Genomic DNA, 26,538 nt, shown 5'->3' with positions numbered 1-26,538 from the left:
GACACTGTGTTTTCTGTGCGGAAGAAAGCCTTCGTAAATCAGCTTGGAACCACTGTGCGAATACCGAAGCTTAGCTGATGGCTAACTAATGTCGAGTACTCGAACTCAATGAATTTTAATAGAGATTCAAATTGCAAATGCAGCGGCCAATTCCCTTGGAGGACACTGTAGCCCTTCTGCCCCGTGCACCCGGTATCCGAGCCATCGCAATGACAAGCAATTTGTTATTTGTGGCACTCCTGTGGCTCCTCCTGCAAGTCGAACAGATATTCTACATAAAATGAATTGAAAAATTAAAATTTCAATATGCTGAGGGCATTGGGCAATGGGCGATGGGCAAAACATACATATTTTATTGGATGCTGTTTTGGGTCGGGTCGGACTTTCGTTTCGGCTCCAGTTGGAACATTTTCGACATTTGACAAATGCCGAAATGAAATGCTCGACAAAACACGATTCAATTTGCTTTAACCTCTTCCCTTTTGCCATCCCCGTTCGAATGGGAGCAGCAGTAATAGCATCAGTTAGAACCACTGTCTCTGTCTGTACCCCGTCCGCACCTATCCATACTGTCCTGTCGGTTCTGTCCGTCCTGCGGGGGTGGAGGTGACAGGCGGCTAAGCCGTAAAGTAGAGCCCCGCCACATGGTCCAGTCCGCTCCGGTCTGAAATCGGTTCGGTTGTGGCCGTCCGTCTGCATTTTGCATCTAATGCGGATTATCCAGGGGCTTTGCAAACTGCACCCTAGGTGTAAATTGGTGTGCCAGGGATTTGCATGACCAACGACTAGCTGTACGAGTATGAATGAGCTGCAGAGTGAGTAAATGAAAGGAGAGGAGCTCAAGGCTCGGCACACAATTGCTTAACAATTTCCGGTTGCAGGATGAAGGCAAAGGAGGTCAATGTCCCTCTCTCTCTCTCTCTCTCTCTCATCCCATCTTTTGTTCCTTCAGTCTTATTATCACCGTCTTTAATCCATATGCAGAACGGAATGAATATGAATACCCATTCGAGTGTTTTGTATGAACCGAAGTTTTGGCATTCGCTCCATGATTCGTCAATTCTAAGGGACACATTTACAAATTCGACTTTAAATGAAAATCGACTGCATAAATGGGTCTGATGCTGCATCAGTACGCTTGTTACATCCATACTTTTTTGTGTTGGATTTTGAATACATCTTTTTGGATAAAAATTAAAATTTGACGAAGCAGAAGAATGCATCAATGGAATTTGTGAAAATAAATCGTTTGGCTGGCTGTTTTATAGAGAAATTAAATTCAAATTGAAATCGCTGACCAGAATGTAAGCCTTATTCAATAATACCAGAATTTCCGCAAACTGAAGTCAGGCTCATAAAAAAAAGGACACGCTTTATGCAAACGCTTTAATGTTTCATCAAGGATATCCGCAGCATATGCAATAATATGTAAACAAGGACAACAATGCCTGCAACTTCCACAATACTCATAACTGTACCACGGGAGTGGAGAGAGGAACCCAGCCCAGTCCAACCCGATTCGGGACATGGCCCTGTTTGTATTTTTTGTTTTTTTTTTTGTGGCCCATAATTAAACAAGAATTTTCTGTATTCAGGGTGGATCTGGGCAGGGAGAGAGCGCGATATAGGCCCGCATATGCCGCGGCGCATGTCCTGTGCCGCAGCGCCCCAGAGCGTGTCCTGCCTCGATCGCTGTGGCACATCTGCCGTGCGTTGATTTCGCCTCAGACCCTCAGAGCCCTAGAGCCCTCAGAGGGTTGAAAAGTGGTGGAAACTATTGCGACCGTTACTTTCAACAGTGCCCACTCCCTATGTACGTGGACACACTGACACACACACACACCTGGATGATAGCAGTATTGCTATCGGGATTGGTCGAGGAATTTCGAGAGTTTGGAACAAACAGATATACAGATGCTGTTTTTCTTTGAGTGCTCGAACATCTTTCGCATAATTCTGCCCCTATTAATGGTGGGGAGTGTGGAGATGGCCACTTGCACCACAACAATTGTGCTGCCTGCGACACGCTTTAGCATTTGAAACAGAAACCGCAATAGTCCAGAAGTAAGTATATCTGCCTTCCTATATGAGAGCATCATAAACATATCCTGCCGCTGGGACTGGGGCCACATTCAAATCAACCTCAAGTTCATGCAATTTATATGCCACCTGCCCCCGCCCCCTTCTTTACATTTCAAACTGCCACCTTGCCGCATTGGGCCTGCCTAGAACCGCACGTGCATCTGATGTGTGGTCGTCGCTTGTCCAACTCCCCAAAGAGTTGCGTAGAGTGGTCATCTTTATATCCGGTATATGACTGTGTTTGTCAGCTCCTTTTTATTTTCTCACCTTGCGGTGGCTGTGCCCCTTCCCCACCCTTTTCCACACACCTCCCATTGGAGGACTGTGCATACATTAACACCCGAGTACTCGGAGCATTTATTGAGTATTTTTATGCGATTTATCTACTCAATGCGCACGAGCGTGTCCTGGCTGGCAATGAGGCATAAGTTCTTGATTTCACGCACTTTTGATTGATGGCAAAGGACTGTGGGCTTTTAAATCTCAAAAAATGGCAAAAATACACAAAATTGGAATCGAATTCGATAGGAACAAGCTGCAGGCCCCCAAAAAAGATAATCCCACACAATAGAATCCAGCTGTGTGCGGTGGGTGGGTGGCTGGGATAAGCTCGATAAGAGTCTGAATGGGAAAAAGGTGCATCTCCATCTCGGGTTCGAAAGAGTCTAAAGGCATTTAAAGCGGTCTTACATCCGGGAGTAGATAAGCCAAAAGAAGCCAAGGGAAATCGAATGCAAGAGACTGCCAAAGGGAATCGAACACTGTATGCCCTGTCCGAGCGGAACTTATGGTCAAATAAATCTATAGGCCTATAGGCCTATAGGCCATGCAATTGCCAGTCGAATAGTGAGTTATAATCGAGTGAGTTTTATACCCTTCCTTCCAGTGGGACCACTCGCATTCCTATGTAGCTCTGAATAGTCCTTGGACATCCCATTGCGCTGTCCCCGCGAACATCCGCAGCTGTTGCTAGCACTGTAATTTCCTTGCCACAGGAAGCCTGGGAAGCCCACCACCGGAAAACTTTCTTGGCCCAGAAAGAGGACGCGTGTCCTAACGCCTGCCAGCCGTCCCTCTGGGCCACGCTTCGCAGCACCTACGCAGAGCCGCCGGGGCATAGAGATAGGGGTAGGAGTAGGAGTAAGGGTGCTTGCCACACGCCGCTGTCGTCGCAGTTGAGCGCGTCTCGGTCAGGGCCCACTGAATAATAGTTCACTTTTCATCGCAGATAAGAAGAAATACATACTATACTCGTCTCGTGAATAAGGAGCCTGGACTGGCTCCTCTTGGCACCCGCTCTCCCTCTCTCTCTGGATTATAATTTCTGTAGACACGCAACTGAGGCACACGCCCACGCCAACGCTCACGACCGCCCACGATTAGGCCCGGCTCTGTCTGCCAGGGAATCCATCATTACATTTCGCCTGCGAAGCAGAGGAAGCAGCACAAGTAGATGGAAAAATCATTTATCCTCGTCCTGGTTCTCGTTCTGGTCCTTGTCCTCGTCCAAGGCTGTTGAAAAGCAGGAAATTCACACAGAATATTCATGTTTGTTATGCAATACGAGGGAAAAACAAACCCCCTCTCCCAGCACCGGCACACCATCTCTTCCAAATGAGGGAAGCTTAGTTCATTTGCTGGGAGAAAAATAAGCTTGCCTTTGCTTTATTTAAGCAAATATTTGATATGCCCCCATCCCGTTGGCATCCCGTGGCACGATGCAGTGGAACAGTGGAGAGACGCTGAAAGCCCAAAGCATAAATCAATATTTGTCACCACGAATGGGGGCCGTCTCTCGGCACAGTTCTTAATCGCATAAAAATGCCAGAGAGGGGCTGGCTGGCGATAAGATAGGCCCAGGTGGAGTTGGACTTGTGCCTGATAAGCGTATGCCTGTATGTATGCATTCAAGGAGTTGGGCCATGGAGCGGGTATAGGGCTATATAGGGCTGTTTTTACTGGCGCTTCATCGTCCAGAGCTCTCAAACAAATCTTCCAAATTACTTTCTGGAATACTCTTATTACAATAGCTCAGAGCAAATTGATTTCTCTCGTGCACTCCTTTGTTGAATCGGTATCATTATCGTCAGGCACTAATTGACGCCACATGACGCCCAATCCAGGGACCAGGCTATAAGAAAACAGTTTGTGGACTCACCCAAAAGCTCTGCCGGCTACTGCTACACTTAAGCAGCTCTCGGTCTTGCAGCATCTAAATTATATGGGCCAGGCCAGAGCCTGGCTTACACGGCTCCGACATCCGTTAGAGGCCATCTGGTCGTGGTCCTGGTGCTGGTCCTTGTCTGCAGCTACATTCAATTAATTTTACACGATGTAGCGAAAATCCAGCCCCAACCCCAGCCAGTCCAGAAACATGAAAGAATATCTTTTGCGGAGGACGGAGGGCCTGTGTACGGGGCATGCAACAAAACTAACGATAATTTTCCAACCCAGAGGAAGAGAACGAACCAGAGCGAGAGAGAGAGAAAGAGAAAAAGATGGAGATGGAGATGGAGAGAGGGCGAGTTTAAAGCAAAAACTACGTTGTAATAACATTTTAACGATATTAGCACGAAAAATGTGGCCCGGCACACAAAAGCGGAAAGTGGAAAGCTTAACGATGCTAAACGAGTGCAGTCTCCATGCCACACAGAGTGAGAAAGGGGGAGTTAGAAATGGAGAGAGAGGGAATGCAATGGCAAAGGATGCGACAAAGGGAGAGGCAAGGAAAGGCTGTTGGCTTCGCTTTTGTGGCTACCAAAGAAATCTGCAGCAGCGCAAATTGTTCAAATATTTTGGCTTTGCCACATGCAGCAGCACACCACCACACCACCACACCCCACCCTCTTACCCCCTCCCTCTTTTAGATGTCTCTTTTCTTTAACAGCAGAAGCGACAACAATGGGGGAGTGGGGTGTGTCGGTGCGGTGCGGTGGCTGAAAGAAACATTGTTCAAATGCAGCGAGTTGTTACATAATCCACGATGCCTCCAAAACATATGTTATTGCGCCCTCCCCGATCTTTACCCCTCCTTGGGCGGCCTCCTTGGAAAGAGTTCTGTTCTCCTTTTGGGCGGCACGGCCTTCTTTAAAGCGCTACTCCGCGAGCTGTCGTCGCATTATATCCCACAGCATAAATCCTCCTCATTCCACAGCCACAATCCACACTCCAAAACACATTTTTCTCCTTCCTCCCAGTCTCTCTGCATCTCTCTTCCACCCATTGCGTGCGGGTGGACGCCCAAGTTTATGCAATGTTTTTTTCGCTTGTTTTGCGGCATTGTCAACAGTTTTATTTTCTTCTTTTGACTCTCCCCCGCTATCTCCTCACCATCTCTCTCCCATTCTTTTTCTCTCTCTGTCTCACTCTATTTTCCACGATTTTCTTTTTGGCTTGTTAATATAAAGCAGGCGCCATTGCCTCATTGTTGTTAATGCCATTTTTGTTGTTGTTCTTGCCGCTTTGCAGATAGGCTAGCATCACTGTTGTTATTGTTGTCGTTGTTCAACACTTATAAATTGTATGATTTTTCCCAAGCGCAAGTTTAAACAACAATGTGCGTCAAGTGAAGCGTGTAGTGGTGGGGACGTGTGGTTGAGCATGTGTGCGCGTGTGTGTATGCAAGGCGTTAAAACAAAAGTCAACAATGGGGCTCGAGTGGCTGTCTCTCTTTCCCTCTCTCCCCACTCCTTCCGCATGTGTGTGTGCGCAAGCTACTAAAATAGTAAATTATGACAATGCACAGAACAAAAGCTGCGGGGTGGTGGCCGCCTGCATCCATACCCTTGAGACAAACATAAACGCGCTGCATTATGTGGGCGCCAAGTGCCTCTGAACTTTGCCTTCAGCTTTGGCTATGACTTAATAAGCAGCAGCTAAGGCCCAGCCCACTTGAAAAGGAGAGAAAGACAGAAAGAGCGCTGGTCAAGGCTGGTTGAAGGGAGACGGCATGATGGAGAGCCAGAAAAAAAGATGTGCAAAGGCAGATAGATAGCAGAAAAGAAGGAAGACCTTACCAAATGAAGATGGCACGAAGGAGTACAACAGGCGGGCAAGAACCTGATTAAATGGAATGAGACACAGAGCACATACTGACACATCCTTCATCTCTTGTCTTGTCTTGTCTCATCTCTTTGGTTTCCCTCTCTTTTTGCCCAGTTTTGCATTAGCTAATGCGGAGCAAGCTCAAGCAGCATTGCCCTGGCTTCTTGCACTTCCAAAAGCTCTCTGCGACAGCAACAATGTCAATGCACTCTCCGCTGATAAGAGAGCGCAGCGCAGCTACAGAAACTTTAGAGCAGCCAGCCGCTGGTTCCGCTGCCCGGACAACAGACTCAAGGTAAACATCTAACTTTACTTGTTGCTCTGCCGCTGACACTGCCTCTGCCTCTGCTTCTGCCGGCGTCACTGTCGTTTTGCTATCTTTCTTGTGCTGCTGCTACTACTTTGACTATGCCCTTGCGTAGGGCATGATTGGTTTGACCAGGTGTTGGTAACGCAAAGGTAACGCTGAAAAGTTCCTCCACGGAGGATATTTATATTTTGCAAACGACAAAATCGCAACAATATACTATAACATAGTTAGTCGAATTTATATGTACAGATATCAGTTATCAGATTTACTCTACTCTACAATTGATTCCATAGGGTATCAAAACCCCCGGAGATACCGTTCTTTCTTGCTATTTTTGTGATTTCATTGGGTGTCGTTAAATTATTTTCTTTACTGCTTTTGCATGCTCTTTATATCGCTTTCTGATGACACAGTCGCGACGCCGACAGCGACAGCGACGCCGATTGCGATAAGGAGAGGAGCAGCTAGCAGCTAGAAAAAGCTGAGGAAGCGCAAAATGCAATTCGAGGCGCCTGCCAGGAGTCGAATTTCCGCTTCGATTCGAATGTCTGTTTCACATTTATTCTCTCTCTTAGGTTTTTCAGCCAGCTCGGCAAATCGAAAGGTGAATCGGCGCTGTCAGAGAGACAGTTAATCACGGTGCGATCTCTCTTTCTCCCCTGCTGGCACACTCAGAGCTTGCAAATAAGCGGGTGACTCATGTCAGGGAGATACAGTCTTTAAAGAGCTCTTTGAATTCATGCTGCAAATATGTGGCCGAAAGTCCAATCAGCTTTGCTTACACTTTTTAGATAAAATAAATCTTCAAATATATCTTCCACCAATAGAGCTTTAATAGCGTTATTACCTAGCAGTTCCGCTGATTTGGTGACTATCTACATGTAAAGCCGCCGATGAGTTACATATGGGTAGGGTCAGTCCCCATATCTCAAATAGTTAAATGTTCTTCTTATTTGCTCTTATTACTCATCAATACCAGCCAGTACATATTTGGTTTAGATTTTAATACTTAAAGAACCCAAACATGCCTGTTTTGTCAACACAACACACCGAAACGTACAGTGCCTGCTTACTATATCGTAATCTATCCATTGTGCAAGTTTGATAGCATTCCGTTATGGGAAAAGCGAGTTATGCATGGGCTAGGTTATGAACTCTGCGTCCCACTATTAGTGCGGTCTATAAATAGCCAACAAATGCATTTGCCCATAAATTTTACCAACGCTGCATATCGAAAATGTTTGCTCCGGCGATAATGCCCGACTTAATTACGTATGAGGGTGGGAGCGGGACAGAGACAGAGCCACCGGGGGGTGCAGACAGCTGGCAGACGACGCGACACACAGGGGCACAAATGCACTTAAGTTTTCTTCGACTGTTGTTGTTTAGGGGGGTGAATGCGAGGAGGAAGTCGTGGCATAAGGCACACATCACTGCCAAAGAGAGATGGAGGGAGAGCGCTAGAAAGAGCTGGCATGCGATTGAGCAATTGAACGATAACTCGCACACGGCAATTAGTACAGTGGGCCGTCGCTATGTGAATGAAAGGGGCTTACGCAGCATTGCTCAAAAAAATGTACTTTCAGCCGACAAAAACCTCTTTCACCAATCCAATCACAGCTGGCATCTGTCTGCAGTTAGCGAGTGCGTACTGTGCTGCAATCGCAGAATAGCTCGCGCCAAGGCCTGGCAGCTGCTGCATAGAAATCGGTTCGAGTCCCAGTCACTGCTCATTCCACTCGTTCGGGCTCCGGGGATAATTGCTGCCAAACGAAGTGACATTTCTCCGTGCGCCTCTAACAATCCTTTGTGCCGTCTGGGATTTCGACTCATTCTTCTCCTTCAGCTGTAGCTCCAGTTGTAGTTGCTGTTGTAGCCGTGCAAATTTACAGAACGGGAGACAGACAAACAGAATTTATGTTTTCTGTGTCCTGGCGCAGGAAGTGGAACTGTTTGCGAGGCAGCTGCATCGGCTGCTCGTGCTGCCCCGAGACCCGTGGATTTGGTTAACGTGACAAAAATACATTGATTACATTTCTCGTTACTTGCACTCGACTCGGGATCTGCTGCTAGGATATGGTGCAAGGACGAGTACTCGTATTTTTGGGCGCACGTCCGCACACTCGGCACATTTGTCAATGCAGCGCCGTCACAGGAAAAACATGTAAACATCTTACACGTAGGATTCCGTGCAGCCCGGCCAGGACTAGTCCTCGTGTCGGTGGGGTCTTTGAACTGACAAATTACGTTTACAAGGAATGGGGGTAAATTCCTTTCGTGTGCACTCTGAACTTTTTTGTAGCGTTTCTTCTTCTCTTTAGTTGTTTTTGGGTTTAATTTGCTTACAGTTGCTCCACACGACACACGCTCTGGCACATCCCAACTGTTTTCACTAATTTCGACATTTGAAAATTGCTTGAAATTGTTAAAAGCAATGTGTAACACAGAAGACGAGACAAGAAGACTGGGACGAATCTGGAGATACCCTTACATACCGATATTAATGGTATACGACATGATTCAAAAGTAAGGTATACAGATCACACAAACAATCTCTACATTCTCAAAAATATTTTAATTTCCGCCTGGCAAACCGCTCAAAAAAGTTATATGTAGTACCCGCTTCTAGAGTATTGGAAAACGTGGGCTGCTCTTCATTGTTTCCAGAGGTGGGCGATCTCCCACTTTTCTCCAAAAACATTTGCACCAATTGTTCAATTGCCTAATTGATGTCGATAACTGCTTCGTGAGGGGGAAGCGGGTGTAAAAAATGAGTGTTACGAAAGCCCTGGGCCATATATTAGTTTTATCGATTCAGATCAATCACGAATGAGTCGCCATAATACTTACAACACTTTTACCTGGCCCTTCGGCGATTCGTGGTAATCTTATCAGCGACCAAAATGGACAATCGGAGCCGCTCTGCTTGCGCAATTTGTCCATGTTGCAACGAAAGGGGCTCCCAAGAACAACCCTCGCGAAGCTGGGTCCTCTAGCCCTAAAAATTTGCATTCAATCTGAACAGAAAGAAGAGATAATCAAGGAAACAAATCTCAGACAGCTGCGCATGCCTAGAACAGAGATAGACAGATCGAAATCAAAGACAGAGTGAGAGTGCGAGAGAGATCTCACCTCCGAAATGCTACCGGTTTCAAACAGCTGTGTTAGAACTCAGAGAGTATGTCGCGAGGGAGCGGCAGCAAGAGCGAGAGAGTGATAAGAAACCGAAACAGAAACAAAAAGAAATCCACCACCAACTACTGCAACAACAGCACGAAACAGCAGCGGGAGCGGCGGGGCGACAAAGCGAACAATGCGCTGCATTATGCGAAACGTATGTACATACGTATGCGTTATGATTAAACAAACAACAAGAGCTAGCAGGGGTGAGAGAGAGTGAGAGAGCAGCAGCTGCTGATAGTGTGAGTGCACCCCAAAGTGTATTTACAGAAGGTGAGGTCCCATTATTTGGACTCGTATGAACGCTCTATGGAGTGATCGATCGCTTTTTGGGAATATCATGCCATACTTTGAATTAAAACAATTTAAACGCCAGGTATACTTGCTGTACATGTTCTAATAATTAGGCAGATAGTATTATTGCAATAGCTTGGGAATACCGGCAATCTATGTAGGGATGAAACGGACTGGACTGTCTTACCTTTTCGAAATATACCCTGCACCCAGGTAATGTCGACTGCGAGTGCGCGAAGCCGCCCGTATTCGAATTCGAGACGCCGCATTCGACTCTGAACACTCAAACAACGCAGATCGTCTGGGAGATCGTCGCGAGTTGTCCGTTTCTTCTCTTTTTCGTTCGCGTTTTCGTGTTTAAGTTATTTGTTTACCGTTTGTGCAGTGTATAACTATTTAAGCTTCTTGTGGGTGACGGTGACAGCGAAAACCCCCACCTGACATACTCCCCCTGCCCTTATCGACGCGAGTGTTTGGTGACCAAAACTAATCAAATGACACGTGCTTGAAATAAAAAATTTACTATCTATCCCGCATACGGACGACAACAACGGTGCAGGAGCTAACGGGGGATTACCGACATTGTTTATCGAATATCAAAATATAACAAGAAATCGGTAAGTCGTACCGCCATTAAACCGAATAAGGAATGTGCGGAAACAGAGAAAAACACATGCATAAAAATGTACAACTGTTTATGGCCATCCCCACAGTGACCCCAATCGGCCCTTATCAATAAACTCATATGTACATATATTAAATACAATTTCGCATACGCCCCTTGTAATTAAATACATCAACGCCCCATCATAACCTTAATAACTACAGTGAAAGCTCTCTGGGGTGGCCTTGAGGATTGGTTTGTTAAATGTGATTACAACTTAAGTGCGACTCCTGTACGCTGTGCACTGCTGTGAGATTTCAGAGGAGTTCTTTCGGATCAGAGCTGGACTTAGTTTATGACTCAGGAGCGTCCAAGCGTCGCCAACAAGCCGCCACATTATATCTTGGCGTTGTTTTTGTTGTGTCGCGGAATGTTCTTCATAACGTAGATCCCCAGATGAGTCATGAATGAGCTTTGTGGGGTGTGGGATACCTGTAGTGGATACAGTTTCTGGATATAGTCATTGGTGGGGGGAGGGGGTGTAGAAGGTGACTGATCTCCGGTCGTGTATGGGGGGCGGCTGTGAAGTGAGTAAGCAAAGGCTTTAGATAAGTTTAATTGGGTTATGTAAGGGAACGGTATCGGATATGTGTGGATATCGGTGGGTTTGAAAGATATGGGGCAGCTGTAAGACAGACTCACAGCAAAAACATTTCCCAGGCAACATCAGAGCAGGAGTGACCCATTTATTAGGTATATTAATTACGAATCAATCTATCTACTCGAATCCAATCTCCCAACTTTAGATTAAATCTAATTCAGTTTACTGACCAGGCGGGCATTCGATTTGCGACCGTTTCGCGGTTTCAATTGAGCGGCCGCCGATGGCTCCATTAGAGTGTTAAATACTGGACATTAGAGTGGCCCCAGGGCACGCATTGCTCCAATTAGCAGGCACAAGCACAGACCGAGGTGTTATTAAGGCCTGACTACACGCCCCTCTCGCAGAGAGGTTCCAGCTATAAACCAGTCTAAAGTCAGTCACCTGTTGACGACCATCCACTTCATCCACTCTCCACTCAGATCGATATCAATGACAATTGGTGTCGTCGACAGCATTTGTGCTTTTGCTACCGTTAGATGGGGAAATGCCAAAGCAATGATGATTGTCTAATTGAATGGGATTAATGTTTAATTTGGCTTACTTTATTGATTTTCCATTGAAAAGCAATGAAATGAAATGAAATGTCAGGCCGAAATGCCGCCACTACCGCCGTAAGCGGGGGGCGAACTTTCAGGTGGACTGTGGAGAGGCGGCAGGGAAGAGGGGTGAGTGTTGTGTTGTGTTGTGGTGGGCTTGGATTGAGTGATATTGTTGCAATTGCAATCCGAGCTTTGTTCTCGCCTCTCGATTGTGCAACAAAGGCAGAGTTCTATTTAACAGGCATTTGTCAATTGTTTTATGGTTAGTGTAGCCCCTATAATTATCCATTTTTTTGCTGATTCTTTTGTGCACATTTGTGACTCATCCCCACCCCACGGCTACTGCTATTTTTACATAATTAAACGAATGTTTAAAATCTGATTTATTATTTAATTGTCTGCCACTCGAACGACACCAATTAATTATGCAATAACAATAACAATAACAAAAACAAAACAAAAATGCACGAATAAATAAATAATAATTTTACTATAATCAATGCAACAGCTGCCACCGCGAAGGGGTTGATCTGCGGGCATTGGGGGGGTGGTACAGCAATTAAAATTTATTACGCCTATTTTGCATTTATTCCATTTTAATTTGTCATTTAAATGTCAAAACTATTAAAATGATTATGGGCCAATGGCGGATTAATCAATGAACACTTTGGCTTCGGTTTTCCATTCAATTTCGATCTGGTTTGGCTTTAAATTTCGGTTAATTAAGCGCGTGGCCATAAATAAGGACAGGTCTTCTTCCCCATCATTCCCAACAAGTGCCTCTTCAGACAAGTGTGCAATTCAATCATCCTCCCCCTCATATACTCGTATGCATATGCATATAAACGTAATTATTCTTATTAACAATTGCAGTTTACTTTATCCGTTCGCTGAATGCAGTTTTTACGATACAATTTCGAATATATTTCAACGAGGGGTCTATTGAAAGGGATTACAACATTTTCAACGAGGCAGAGCTTAAGTTTATTATTCCATTCGATTTTCTCTCCACTCTGCTTTCCTCTTGTACACTCTTTGGTCAGCTAATACTACTTTTATCAGACTTTCGTTTGACCATAATTATTCGTAATACGGCATCCAGAAAAACTATCAATCTGGTTAGGGTATCCAACGTTTCGGCCTCTTGATGGACATTCTTTGTTGATTTCTGAGTTATTCCTCTTTTCGTATCGAAGAATTAACTTCGCTTTTTTGTGGGGGGACATTTGAATAGATATCACATGTGGGGAAAAGTTCCGTTAATTGTGATTGTCTGCTGTCTCTGCTGTTGTTGTCTCTGTCATTGTGCTGTTCTGTGCATTGCATAGATTATGTGCCATCCCTCTCTCTCTCTGGCCCCGTGTCTCCTTAAAATATTAATTGGCGAATAAAATTAAAATTCGCCTAGCCTAAAACTTGTTCGCTAACATCTTCATCTGGTATGTATTTGCATATGAATTCTGTTTGTCTCTTTGTTCTTAATTAATGAAAAGCAATCACATTGATGGATTTTTGGGCACGGAATTTAAAATGAAATAATCTGCACCTTCGATCTGTTAAGCTCTCAATGTACATCAATTTTTACACTATTAAACACACGTCCAATTAAAATCAATTTGGGAGTCGTGTTGTAATGAGCGTTTTCCCTGGAACCGGATGGCCGGCTAAACAATTTTAATGCCATTGGCTCCTCGCCTTGGCCTCTAATGAGCGTCGTCTATTTGAATTACTCATGGCTGGTGGCCATAAATATCGATTAAGGGGCGGTTTTTAATCAGGGACGGGGCGTGCTAATGAGGCGTCCAGCGTCCCATCCAGAAATCCAAAAAGCGAACAGAACTCGGCATGGAGCAGTCGGAGGGTCAGTTCCTTAGCGGGCTTCAGTTTTGTGGTGGCTCTAATCTAATTGGATTATTCCGCCGCTGGCTAGGAGGTGGCTCTAATTAGATTTTCGCGTTTCGTTTGGTCGTAGAGCAATAATTTTTCAAAATTAAATTACCTTTGTCCCAGTGTCTTTTTACAGTACATTCGACATGTTCTGATGTGTAATGCTAGAGGGCGCTGTCTGCTCTACTGCTACTTATCTAGCTGCACTGCTCTGACACCCGCTGTTGACTCACAATGCGCGAACGACTAGTTCTAGTTCCACTTTCTTGCAGAAAATTGATTCATTAATGGGATCAAATTTTATGTTTAGTGCTGTTAGCTGATAACACTAGACTTAATATTAAAAATGAGTAATCTGATTTTCATCGGTATATTTACGGTATATTTTAAAAATTAGACGGTATATTTCTGATGGTCAGACAGCGCGGTCACACTGTTCCTCACTGCGCGAAAGACTTAGAGAGATTAACCCATTGTCGGCCAATCGGATTTTTTGAGTCATTTTAACGCAGTTCAGGTGAAAGATATCGTGGTTTTTGTTTAAGTTCAGAGGAAAGATGGCATATACCTACAAGAAGAATTTACAATCGCTAAGTTTTTCCGCCATTTACCTCGAGTAACTACTTCCACTGAACTGTTTAAATAGAGGGGGCTTAGGAGGGCTAAGTTCGTTATCGTGATCGATCCAGTGAAATTTGTGAAGATTTGTTTTTGATTGATTTTCGTTGTGTTTGGCCATTTTTGTGGTTTTTTCGGCGATTGTGGAAGTGTCCGTTCGTGTGTGTTTGAGGTGCGGCTGTGTGTATGTGTGGAAAACGCCAAAATGCGCTGGCCGCTGCGGCTCTGAACAGGAATTTGTCGATTGCCGCACGTGACGTCATCAGAAGTCTCATCTCCACACACATACGCACAGGGAACTCGTTGAGTTTGCTGTAAAAATAATGAAAGCAGTCTGTGAACGTCGGCTGGAAAAGGGAACATCAACAAGAAAGACAACTACAAGAGGGACAGGAAGAACCACCACCCCAACAACAAAACACACAAGAGAAGGAGGAGAACAGAACGCGCCTTGATCATCAGCAGATACACAAAGAGAGCGAGCGGAAGGAAAAGAGAGAGCGAGAGAGAGAAACATTGCCTAAAATTGAATTTACTGCTGGATTTCGTCTGACCTTTTGCCAACACACCCCCTTCCCCTTCCTCGGGCAGTTGCTGTGTAAGTACGATAATTAATTTATGAAAAAGCAAGAAATGGAAACAGCAAAGCGCTTTAATTGCAAGCTCATAAACAAAAGAAACTATGACCCAAGGCGAAACAGCAAAAACATCAGAGAAAAAGCAACAGAAACAACAACAAAAATCTAACAGATCTTTCAAGGCTCTGTTAAGGTTAACAGATCAGTCTCAGTTACAGTCGGGTTTACAGCCACTGTTTTTCGCTACTTTTCGATTATTAATTCAACAATCAGCGGTGGTATTAATAATTTTACGGCTTATCTGGCTTTGGCATAAGATATACATACATACATACATATATATATACGCGTACGCCTACACATGCAGATACAGATATAGCTAAGGATATAGATATGTATTTTTAATTCATTCACTAAATAAATGTAGAGGGGAAACTTTCCGTTGTTATTGAACAAAAAAAGATGAAAAGCAAAGAAATATATAGGAGGTGCTGTTGTATCCGTGTTGGCGACAATTTACCAAAAATAAACGCACACGAGCCACCCCCCCTGAAACACGCGACCCTGCCTAGCCATATTATGGTTTCATTTTCCACTTTTCCGAAAAAAACTGAAAATATAATGACTTTTCTATAATAAACAAAATTCGGATTTATTTTTGCCTTAATTGTTTGTGTTTTTAGAAAACGTTTGCCATTGATTTGTTTATTCGACCGAGTGTGTGTGCATGCCATGCCTGTACGTGTTAGTACGTGTCTGCCGGGTGGTGTGTCCGGAATTCCCATGTGCAAACAGTCTAAATTATGAGTTGCATATCGGTTTTATTGTTTTGGCAATGGCCGCAAAAATTAAGACCCCGTGATGGGAATGCATTTCCAGTATTGCACAGTTTTGGAGCGACTCTATACAGTTTTAGCAGCCTTGTGTGCTAATTGCTTTTAATTAAAGATAAAAGAAAATGTTTGCCTTGATGTTTCTGTTGCTTTTGTTGCTCATTGCGAAAACAAAAGATAAGCTAAAAATTCTTGAACGTCTGGAAGTGCCTGCACTTCCTCGAACGAGTGGGAGTGGGAGTGCGAGTGGGAGTAGGAGGGAGAGCAGGCTGCACAGAACTATACAAAACAACGTTCAATGTGGGCGAACGTGACTATTGTTGGCTTGGCTTAATCACTCACTTTCATTCACTCACTCCCAGTCATGCATACACTCAATCATACAGAAAGATACAGAGAGAGCTGCGATTGAATGCGCTGTTGCTTTTTGTACAGTTTGAGAAGCACTGCAACATCCGTTTTTCTTTTTCTTCTTTTCTTCCCTCGCTTCTCTCCCCCAAACCTTCCAATCGCAATGCAGAAAGAGAGAGACTATAAAGAGAGACAGAGCGATGGATACCCGTGTGGAGCTCGAACTCCGGCCGATAGGCGACGAGAATCTGAAACCGGAACTGCAACTGCAACCTGAGGAGTCACAATCGGATCCCAAGATGGAAACCGAATACGAAGCAGAAGCGGAGCTGGAATTGGAAGAGGGAGAGGCAGAGCAGAAGCATTTGCTGACCCCCAATCATGCCTTGGCGACCAGCAGTTTGGGAAACTCCATCCATGACCTGCAGGCCAGCCCAAGGACTCCGACGCCGACATCGACACCGCCGCCACCGCTGTTAAATGTGCTGCCCGGCACCTCCAGACAGCTGTTCCGGGATGCGGCTTTGGCCCACGGAGGCCTGGAGTCGACGTCCCTGCTGCAGCAGGAGCTGCAGAGCATCGCGGGAAACCAGACGCCGGCGAACAAGCTGCGGAGCGCCAGTTCCACGCTGGACGCAAGCGTGTCGCGTAATCCGTCGACCACGGGCGGGAAGCAGGACAAGAAGAAGATCGGCCACCGGCGCGTGGCCGAGGGCGGGGAGGTGACCTACAAGAAGATCCAGTCGAAGCAGATCATGGGCTCCATCCAGCTGGGAATCCAGCACACGGTGGGCAGCTTGGCCAGCAAGCCGAAGCGGGATCTGCTGATGAACGACTTCTGGGAGATGGAGACCATTTCGTTCCCGCCCGACGGCTCCTCGATCACGCCGGCGCACCACTATAGCGACTTCCGGTTCAAGGTGTACGCCCCGATAGCCTTCCGCTACTTCCGGGACCTTTTCGGGATCGCGCCCGACGACTTCCTCATGTCGATGTGCGCCTCGCCGCTCGTCGAGCTGTCCAACCCGGGAGCCTCCGGGTCCATATTCTACCTCACGGACGACGACGAGTTCATCATCAAGACTGTGCAGAAGAAAGAGTGCGAGTTCCTGCAAAAGCTTCTGCCCGGCTACTACATGAATCTCTCCCAGAATCCGCGCACGCTGCTGCCCAAGTTCTTTGGGCTCTACTGCTTCCACTACAACTCGAAGAACGTGCGCCTGGTGGCCATGAACAACCTGCTGCCGTCGGACATCAAGATGCACTGCAAGTACGACCTGAAGGGCTCCTCGTTCCGGCGCAAAGCCTCCAAGGCGGAGCGCCAGAAGGCCAGTCCCACGTTCAAGGACCTTGACTTTGCCGAGCACCACCCGAACGGCATCTTCCTCGAGACGGATAAGTACAATGCTCTGATGCGCACCATCCAGCGCGACTGCATGGTCCTGGAGAGCTTCCAGATCATGGACTACTCGCTCCTGGTGGGCATCCACAACCTGGATATCGCAGCCAAGGAGAAGCGGGAGGAGCGCATTCGGAATGCACGTGCCAAGCTGCAGCGAAAGGAGAGCGCCGCCCAGACCGCCTCTTCTAACGTCCACCTGGACGACGACGCCCCCGAGGCGGACCAGAACCAGCTGCATGCAGTGGCCTCGTACGCCTCCATTCCGGGCACCTCGGGGGCGGCCCTCAATCGGACGCGCAGCATGAACCGCCAGCGCCTGGTGGCCCATTCCACGGCCATGGAGTCGATCACGGCCGACATGGACGTGACATTGGAGGAGGACGAGGACGTGCCGGCCGGCGGCATTCCCGCCCGATCCGAGAACGACGAGCGGCTCATCCTGTACATCGGCATCATCGACATTCTGCAGTCGTACCGCCTGGAGAAGAAGCTGGAGCACACCTTCAAGAGCATCCTCTACAACGGGGACACGGTGTCCGTGTGCCGGCCCTCCTTCTACGCCAAGCGCTTCCAGGACGCCATGGCCAAGCAGGTGTTCAAGAAGACGCCCACGTTTCCACTGAAACATTCCCCCTCCAAGCGCAAGACCTCGGCCAGCCAGCTCCTGCGCACCCCCCAGACGCGCACGCCGGCGCAAAGCACGCCCGCCGGTGGATCGGGACGGCCTGGTGTCCTCACCATGATGTCGGGCATGTCCACGCCCCCGCCAGCCTTTGACGACATCTCCGAGGAGGACATCACGGCCGCCTCCAGCACAACGCTCCAGAATCGCAGCCAGACGAACAACAACCACGGGGAGGAGCACCAGCCGGAGTTGGGACGCGTCTCTGGCGGCAGTGGCGGTGGCGGTGGTGGAGAGCCGAGCAGCACCTACCACACCCAGTACTCGTACGACAGCTCCGGGCGCACCGGCAGCGCCATGACCAGCGACTATAGCGACGACGAGTCCACGGTCTCCAGGTCGCGCTCGCCGTTGCAGCAGCAGCGAACTAGTCACCGCCTCACCAAGACCAGTGTCCAGGTTACGACGGTGGGCTATGTGGAGGAGCGGCAGCTCTCCAACGCCGGCGGACAGGTAGTGCATGCGGACACCAATGGGAAGGTCGGCACGATGACCACCAGCACCACCACCAAGACGGCCCTCATCCAGGCGCCCAGCTACACGTCTACGCTGGTGCTCAACGATTTGCCGCACTAGAATCGGGAGGGCTTCTATAGGGCGAACAGGGAACGGGATCCAGGCTACCGCTGCTTGTGTGTGTGTGTGTGTGTATCTGTGTGTGCAACCGATGTGCTCGCGTGCCTTCCACTCTTTTGACTTTGTTGCAAAAATTGTGTGTTTCGGCGCTCGTTTATCTTGATTAAACGAAAACGAATACGTATATTCGATATTAAAATTTATGTGGCGCCCTTCCTAATTGGCTGCCTCCGCACCCCCTCTCCTCCTGTAACGCCACCACCAAAATCCACACCCACACGCCCACACACAGACAGACAGATGGAGGGGAAGAGGCAACAACAAATGTTCACCGTTTTTGCCCATTAAAATGTATAATTATTGTATTTTCTTTCATTCTACTTTTCTGCGACAATTTTGTAATTCGTTTTTCCATTCTATCTTTTCAATGACTTTTTGTTGTTGTTGTGCGTGGGGTTTAATTTTAAAGAATGGAAATTATTGGAAGGGGTCGAAGGAAACGGAGGAAATGGAACAGGAAAGTGTAGCCAAAACTCAGTTGTTGTCTATGTTTGCGTACGTCTGTTTGTGTTTCTGTATTATAAAGTGCGTTTACGTATTCTAAGAGATGCTCATGTGTATATACATAATTAACGAGAATAAATCTATATATTTTACATAACTGAATGTGCAACGTGTGTCCGGGCCGGGCCGTCTCGTCGGAATAGAGACAGCTCTGAAAGCGCCGACAGAGTCCGACTACGGCCCCGGACATAAATCACTTAATGGTTTTCAATATTGGTATTAAGTATCGTTAATTTTTATCGCCTTGCAGCATTGTTACGCCTCTTTTGGCCAGCGGCAATTGTGGAGTATTTATTGGCCGCGAGCAGAGGGGATTTATCCCAGACAGGATCTGACCATGGTATGGGGCTGAAAGAGCTCTTCATTAATTAGCCCATGGTCCAGGGACGCGGCTTTTAGTTCATGTACCCCGCAATGTGCGGAAAAGCAGGGATATGCATCAGTTTTTTCTCTTCACAAAACGAGTGTACCATCAGTTTTATGCGTTAATTATGAAAAATGTCATAAATAAAAGATTTCGGAGAAGAGAGGATCTTCTGTCAGAGAAAATATAGTAAATGGTATCTGATAGTCTATAGACTCCGTCTAGCTTCTCATTATCCAAATTGCTGGAATACAAATGACTGAAAAAATTGGTTAGAAATTTTTTAAATTTCATTTAAAACCAACCAAAACGAAACGAATTGGCCGGCAAATATTTGCCTGCTATTTTTTTTTTTTTTCATTTTGTGTACTAATTGAATATAATTTTAATTAATTGTTTAATGAATTCAGTAACCACACCCTGGGGACGGGGGACGAGGTCGGGGGAGTGTAAAAAGTAAAGAGCTTAAAAAATGTATCGTTCTGTTGTTTGAAACAAGCACTTTGTCAATATTTGCTCGATTCCATCAGATGAGGAAAAATAGAGAGAGAGAGAGTGAGAAAGGGGTGGCAGTGGGAGAGGGCATGGGGCATGCGGCATGCAAAATCAACTTGCCCACTCATGCATAACGCAAATAGTTGAATACTCCACGGAGGAGGAGCTTCGGACGACCCCGCCGCACTGTGTAATAATGGCCATAAACAAACTTTAATAAATATGTAAGCTGCAAAGTGCAAAAACCACGGCAGCACAAAACAGCATAAACAAATGAATCCCGAACTCGAAATTCGACGCTACTCTGCTTTCTGCGTTGTCACACGAAAATTGTTTTCCAGGATAATTAGTTTATTTCATTTGCATAATAGAGAGAGAGAGAGAGAGAGAGAGGGCAGTCGCTTTCCGACAAACAGAATATTTGTGTGTACAGTACTGCCCAAAAATCATTTTCATTTACATATACCGTTACAACTGTTACCCAGAGACCAGCCGCCGCCAGGTGTCGCTTTACAGATTTTAGGAGAAGGGAGGTGCTCTGCGAAATCTACATAAATGCCCACAATTTGGGGCATTCACATCAATTATTTGGAAATTATTGCACAATAATATATACAGATGGGTGGCGGGGGGGGGGGACAGAGTCCTGGAGGACCGTCCTGGGCCATATGCCAAATGTCATTTTGATGGCCAAAATGTGGACTCAACTTTTGGCTTGGCTCTCGCCTTAAACATTGCTTAAATATACATACATTTAAATTGGAATGGCAGCAGGGTTGCTCGGGTCGCAGAGCATTCCATTGATTAAAATAATGATTTGTATCGTTTGGGGCGGAAATTTAATTTTTTTTTGCAACGGATATTAAGCCAATGCTCAGGCATGTGTGTGCATCCCCCCCTCCCCTGCGCGCTGCCCCACTGCGAGAGTCCTGTCTGCGTGTGGGAGGAGGCGAATGACCCCTGGAGTTGTGAAGTCTGGAAATCGACGCAGGAATCGAGGCGGCGATTGCATTAAATTTAATGAAATTAAGTCCATTCCATTAAATGAATGAGGCCAATTTATTTAATTGATGAACATCACTGATTTCTCCTCTTCTCTTTTTCCTCTTCGCCGTTTGGCAGGCATGTCCTTCCAGCGGAGCTACAGCAAGGTCTGGTGGGGATCCGACAGCCAGGAGCACTCTTCGCTGCCATCGCTCTCGTCTCTAACCAGCGGCGGGTTCTATTCGCAGTCCAGCAATAGCAACAGACAGCCCTCGTCCCTGCTGGGCAACCTGTCCTGCATCCAGGAGGTGGAGGACGAGCAGAACATCTCCAAGATATCGTCGTGGCACAAACAGGACAGTCCCGGCAGTCTGCGCAGTCAGGTGAGTGATTCGAAGGAAATTTAACCGAAGGGCATCGATCGAGTTATATAAAAATCGATTTATCGGCCCTCTAGCGATACTTCTTTCGATATCAATGCTTTCTCCATTATTCCCCATGCTAATATGGAACCTTTCTCATTCGAATGGATTCGCAGGATTCGGGATTCTCGGACAATGAGGAGTCCCACCAGCTGCTGCTGCAACAGCAACTGCAAAAGGAGACACAACATGAACAGCAAACGCCCACGGCTTCGCCCGGCTCCGTCCATTCCGTGGCCACGCCGCCCACTGTGGTCCGGAGGGTGGGAAACTCCTCCTTCTACTCGCCGTTGATCAGCGTTACGCGCCGCATTTCGTTCACCAGTGGACAGAGGACGCCCAAGGCGGCCACAGAGGCGGACGCCGACGTGGATGGGGAGCTGGAGGCCAGCCGCAGTCGCCTGTTTGATCAATTGGACAGCCTGAAGCTGGACGACGATGCAGAGGAGGAGAAACACACAGCCACCGAGTCGAGCACGCCGCCACGTCCGGCCATTCGGCGCCGCAGGCGGTTGGCTCGGAAGCCCAAGCCCGAGCCGGAAGAGCCTTCGGCCAGCGAGGACGAGGATGTAAAGGACCCGCTGCCGCCGTACAACAACGAGACCGTGTATCTGGGCGAGGCCCCGCCGCCGTACAACAATGAGACAGTTACCTTCGGTGGCAGCGGCGACCCGGAGGAGACTCTGCTCCCTGGCCTGCTCTCCCCCCTGCGCGTGCACCCCTCAGTGCGCTTCACGGCCAGCACGAGCACGCCCAAGACCAGAAGCAAGCAACCGAAGAAGGGGCACAGAGCTCAGACCACGCCAGTGGAGAGCTGGATGGCCGGTCAGCGCTGGAACGTGGACCAGGAGGTGATGTGCACCCTCCAGCACAAGTCCATCGCCCAGGAGGCGTACAAGAACTTCACCATCACCACCAGTGCCGTGTCAAAGCTGGTCCGTCAGCTGCAGCAGCAATCGCTGGCCCTGCAGGCGCACTTCGAGCGCAGCGAGCGTATGCTAGGTGGCCTGCAGGCCACCACCCTGCCGGAGGCTCTGACCGGAGCTGGACAGCTGTTGGGCCACCTCGACGACTTCGTTGGCACCCTGGAGCGGCGGGCCATCTTCTTCAACGAGACGCGGGTGGAGCGACGGCGCTACGAGCAGCATCTCGAGCAGATCCGCACGGTGAGCCGGGACGCGAGGTATTCGCTGGAGCGGCAGCACTACATCAGCCTGGAGTCGCTGCTGGAGGATGTACAGCTGCTGAAGCGGCACACCCTGATCACGCTGCGCCTGATCTTCGAGCGACTGGTGCGTGTCCTGGTGCTGAGCATCGAGCAGAGCCGCTGCGACCTCCTGCTGCGGGCCAACATCAACATGGTGGCCACCCTGATGGGCATCGACTACGACGGCTTCGCCTCGCTCTCGGACGCCTTCGTCCAGAACGAGGCCGTGCGCACCCTGCTCGTCATCGTGCTGGACCACAGGCAGAGCTCTGTGCGCGCCCTCGCCCTCCGTGCATTGGCCACTCTCTGCTGTGCGCCCCAGGCCATCAACCAACTCGGCGGCTGCGGCGGCATCGAGATCCTGCGCGATATCTTGCAGGTGGAGGCCGCTGGGGAGCGCGGCGCCATCGAGCGCCGCGAAGCAGTCTCTCTGCTGGCCCAAATCACGGCCGCCTGGCACGGACCCGAGCACCGGGTGCCCGGGTTAAGGGACTGCGCCGAGTCCCTCGTGGCCGGACTGGCGGACCTGCTCCAACCCGACTGCTGTGCCCAGACCCTGCTCCTGTGCGCTGCGGCCTTGAACAACCTGAGCCGCATGGAGGTCACCTCCCACTACTCCATCATGTCCAACGAGGCCATCTTCCGGCTGATAGCCACGCTGGAGCACCAGAGTTGCGGCATTAGTGTGTTCCTCTATGTAAGTAGCAAAACATTTTCCATTTCCCATTTCCCATTTTCCATTTGTCATTCGAGAGGAGGGGTCGGGGGGGACCACAAGTGGGCCGAGTCGGAGCCTGAGTGGGAGTTCGATTTGCTGCAGCCCTTGCCGATTTTTGAGCAATTTTATTGAAAGCTTCCTGGAGGAGGGCAGTCGGCTCGTAAAATTTATTTGTGCATTTGCAAAGCGATTTCTTTCCCAATCTTGGCCACGATTTTTCATCGCCGCCCTCCTCTCCATCTCCACCCCATTCTCACAGTCCATGCCCCGTACATTCTTGCTGTTTGAGTTGCTTACTTTTTGCTCATCAACATCTCTCTCGTCTTCTTTTTATATCGTTATACACAGGAGCAAATCGTTGGGATGCTGCACAACATGTCGCTGAACAAGAAGTGCCACAGCCACTTGGCCAACGGCACCATCATAAATTTCATCACGTCCGTTTACCAAACGGAATTCTACAAGACCTACGGATCACGTGCCGAATGCGATGCCCAGCGCCGCAGCATCAAGACCATTCTGCACACTCTGACGCGTCTGGCCCACGATTCGCCCACCCTGGGCGCCGAGCTCCTGGAGCAGTGGCATCTGCCCGATTTGCTGCGTCAATCTCTGGCCCTGCCCAAATCCTCTGCTTCCGCCTCCCCTGCTGCTGCTGCCGCCGCTTCTGATGGTCAGTTGGATGGCAGCTACGCGGGGGATATATCGCAATTGGCGCGACATTTGCTCAAGGCCCATCAGCAGGAGCAGCTGCTGTTGGTCAGCGGAGCCACAGCCACAGCCCCAGCCTCAACCTCAGCCACGGCCACAGGAACCTTCAGCAGTGGCCATCAGACGCCCGAGGCACAGACCAGTTCCAGCTCCAACTGCAGCGCAAACTCTACTTCCAATTCGGCTTCGAGTGCCAGAACGAAGGCGTCGTTGTCGTCGTCGTCGTCGCTGCTCAAATTCAATTTAACACGTCAGGAGAGTTTCGTCTAGTTTTCACCACCTGAGGAGGAGGTACCCGGACCCGGGCACGTCCTTCGGACAGAAGCAGGAAACTCAGACGTGCGTCAAGTGTTATTACTTTGTCTAGGAAGTTGCGTGACCCGTTTGGTGCCCCTCTCTGGACTCTTGCTCCTCCGCGGATGTGGACTTGTGGATGTAAACCAAGTAATTTTTATATTTCCACTCAAGCAAGCAGATCCAAGGAGAGCCACAGAGAGAGAGTGAGAGGGAGAGGGGATTGCCAGAATAAATAGAAATACAATTTTTGTTTAGTTTTCGTTTTTTTTCTTCTCCGAATTGTTTCTGGAGCAACACTTTGGTATTTTTGTGAGCTTAAAGCAAAAATGCTCTTAAAGTGCATTCCTCTGTCTCTGTGGATGCCTAGATTTTCGTTTTATGTTTTATTCAATGCAAATGCGAACTTTGACATTTTGAATTCTCATTGTAAATATTTCCTTAAGGCCACTCCCTCCAACCCAAACAACCAAGCAACCAACCTCCTCCCATACGGCTGGCAACTAAAAAACCAAAAACCCAAAAAATTCCTTAGTTATATACGTATGTACTCTAAGATATTCTTTGTGCCAAATACTATGGAATATGAGTCAAGAAATTCCAACCATTCATTTGTTTTGTACTTAAAGCAATTCTATTGCATAACTTTGTATCTTAAATACCAGATATACATATATACGAATATTGTATTGCATTATTGTACTCACCAATGCCCCGGCATGGGGCGTTTTGTTTAAGTATATTATTACGCTTTGATTACTTTGTAATTTCATCAACGGAATAAACCTTTGACACGTTTAAAGTGGAAACTACTGCTATTGTTGCAAGGCTACTAAATCGTTTCATTTCGTTTCGTTTGGAATTGGGCTGGCTTTTTCTCAGGAAAAGCAATTTGCTGAATTGCATATAAATATTCAGGGGGATTTGACCGGGAATGAAATCGAGACTCCAGTCTTAATGAATTCATTAAGAAAAGAGGATGCCCTCAAGAGGTTCAAATATAACTCTATGGTAAAATCTGATATAATTTATTACAGTACTCGTATCATATCATGCTTTTTTAAATTACAGAGTGGCCCATTTTTCATATTTATGATTTACTAGTAATGATGGAAGCCTGATAAATTTATGTTTTTATTATTATCTATTAGTTAAAAAATTCGAATTAATTGTAGTTTTTTTTTTAATATTTTAATTGTATCAACAACAAAAAGTGTAGCAATAAAATGATTACATACTAATAGTAATAACACATAGTAATTGATTTTAATTTTCAAAGAAAAAATATGTTTTTTTTTTGCTTGACTGCAGGGATAAACTTATATTGTGGAGTGTTGGGAGAAACTCCTCCATCCACTGCAATTAAAAAACTTAATGAATGGGTTATAAATATTGTAGTTAAAGTTTAAAGCTGGGAATTGTTTTAAAATGGTTTGAAGTCGCACAGTTCTCCTACAAAGATTGTGGGAGAGTCGATCTTTGGGTAACTGTCTTACAGGCTTTTATTAAGTGGTTTCTACTGATTGGCTTGCGGTTGCAGAGTCCACTAAAAGCCCATTGTTTTGCTCTGTTTACTTGAAGTTTGCCTTAGTTTACACTTTCACCGTTTGGTCTGCAGGATACTGACTAAAATGTTGAATGGTATAAGAAGCTACCGCTGGTTGAATATAAAATATACTGTCTGTCTGTCCATCTGGCTGCAGTGGTTCAAGGGATTTGCACTTAGCTCCAATCTCCAAGTGAAAAGATACTCGTACAAAATAAATACGAGTGCTGCAATGATCACCATCTTGTCATGCAAATCCACAGATACACCCAGGCAAACATTATCGGACACTGCAAATCTGAGCTTAGCTTGTGGTCTGCGTCTTAGTGTGCGAGAGAGATGAGAGGCGGATGAGAGGCGAGCAAACGATTTAAGCAGATGCAAGAAACTATTCAGCAGTGAGGCAGCCTGAAATGTGTGCCACAGCAGATGCCAAAAAGGCGACCCGACCCCACCATTCCAATCCATGCCATTCCATAGCCAACATAGCCCCAGCATTGCTGTCTATATTCGAGATCCGAGGCAGGCATAAACAAGTTCTTTAGAGTAGATTGAAGTTCTATAATGCTGGCATATTTTGCATGGCTGA

At 47.3% G+C, this 26,538-nt stretch overlaps 2 protein-coding genes across 2 annotated transcripts; both read left to right on the top strand.

Moving 5' to 3' along the window:
• Nucleotides 1-10,212: 10,212 nt before the first annotated feature.
• On the top strand, nt 10,213-25,215 carry LOC6593188 (protein inscuteable homolog). The gene is made up of 4 exons (XM_026986982.1): nt 10,213-10,527; nt 21,190-21,434; nt 21,590-23,377; nt 23,747-25,215. The coding sequence occupies exons 2-4, from the start codon at nt 21,192-21,194 to the stop codon at nt 24,377-24,379; spliced, it is 2,664 nt and encodes an 887-aa protein (XP_026842783.1). The 5' UTR covers nt 10,213-10,527; nt 21,190-21,191; the 3' UTR covers nt 24,380-25,215.
• LOC6593187 (phosphatidylinositol 4-phosphate 5-kinase type-1 alpha) lies at nt 14,291-19,300 on the top strand. Its single transcript, XM_026986983.1, has 2 exons — nt 14,291-14,820; nt 16,154-19,300. Exon 2 carries the CDS (start codon nt 16,185-16,187, stop codon nt 18,642-18,644), a length of 2,460 nt encoding a protein of 819 aa, XP_026842784.1. The 5' UTR covers nt 14,291-14,820; nt 16,154-16,184; the 3' UTR covers nt 18,645-19,300.
• Nucleotides 25,216-26,538: the final 1,323 nt, after the last annotated feature.

The sequence above is a fragment of the Drosophila persimilis genome, unplaced genomic scaffold (genome assembly GCF_003286085.1).
Source record: "Drosophila persimilis strain 14011-0111.01,24,50 unplaced genomic scaffold, DperRS2 tig00000002-arrow-pilon, whole genome shotgun sequence".
NCBI classification, from domain to species: Eukaryota; Metazoa; Arthropoda; class Insecta; order Diptera; family Drosophilidae; genus Drosophila; species Drosophila persimilis.
This window is presented reverse-complemented; position numbering and strand designations above follow the sequence as displayed.

Bases quoted from the DNA above. Each gene is read 5' to 3' on its own strand.
- LOC6593187 (XM_026986983.1), top strand. From the start codon at position 16,185: ATGGATACCCGTGTGGAGCTCGAACTCCGGCCGATAGGCGACGAGAAT.
- LOC6593188 (XM_026986982.1), top strand. From the start codon at position 21,192: ATGTCCTTCCAGCGGAGCTACAGCAAGGTCTGGTGGGGATCCGACAGC. The intron at 21,435-21,589 runs GTGAGTGATTCG...ATGGATTCGCAG, and splicing joins CCGGCAGTCTGCGCAGTCAG to GATTCGGGATTCTCGGACAA. The intron at 23,378-23,746 runs GTAAGTAGCAAA...CGTTATACACAG, and splicing joins GCATTAGTGTGTTCCTCTAT to GAGCAAATCGTTGGGATGCT.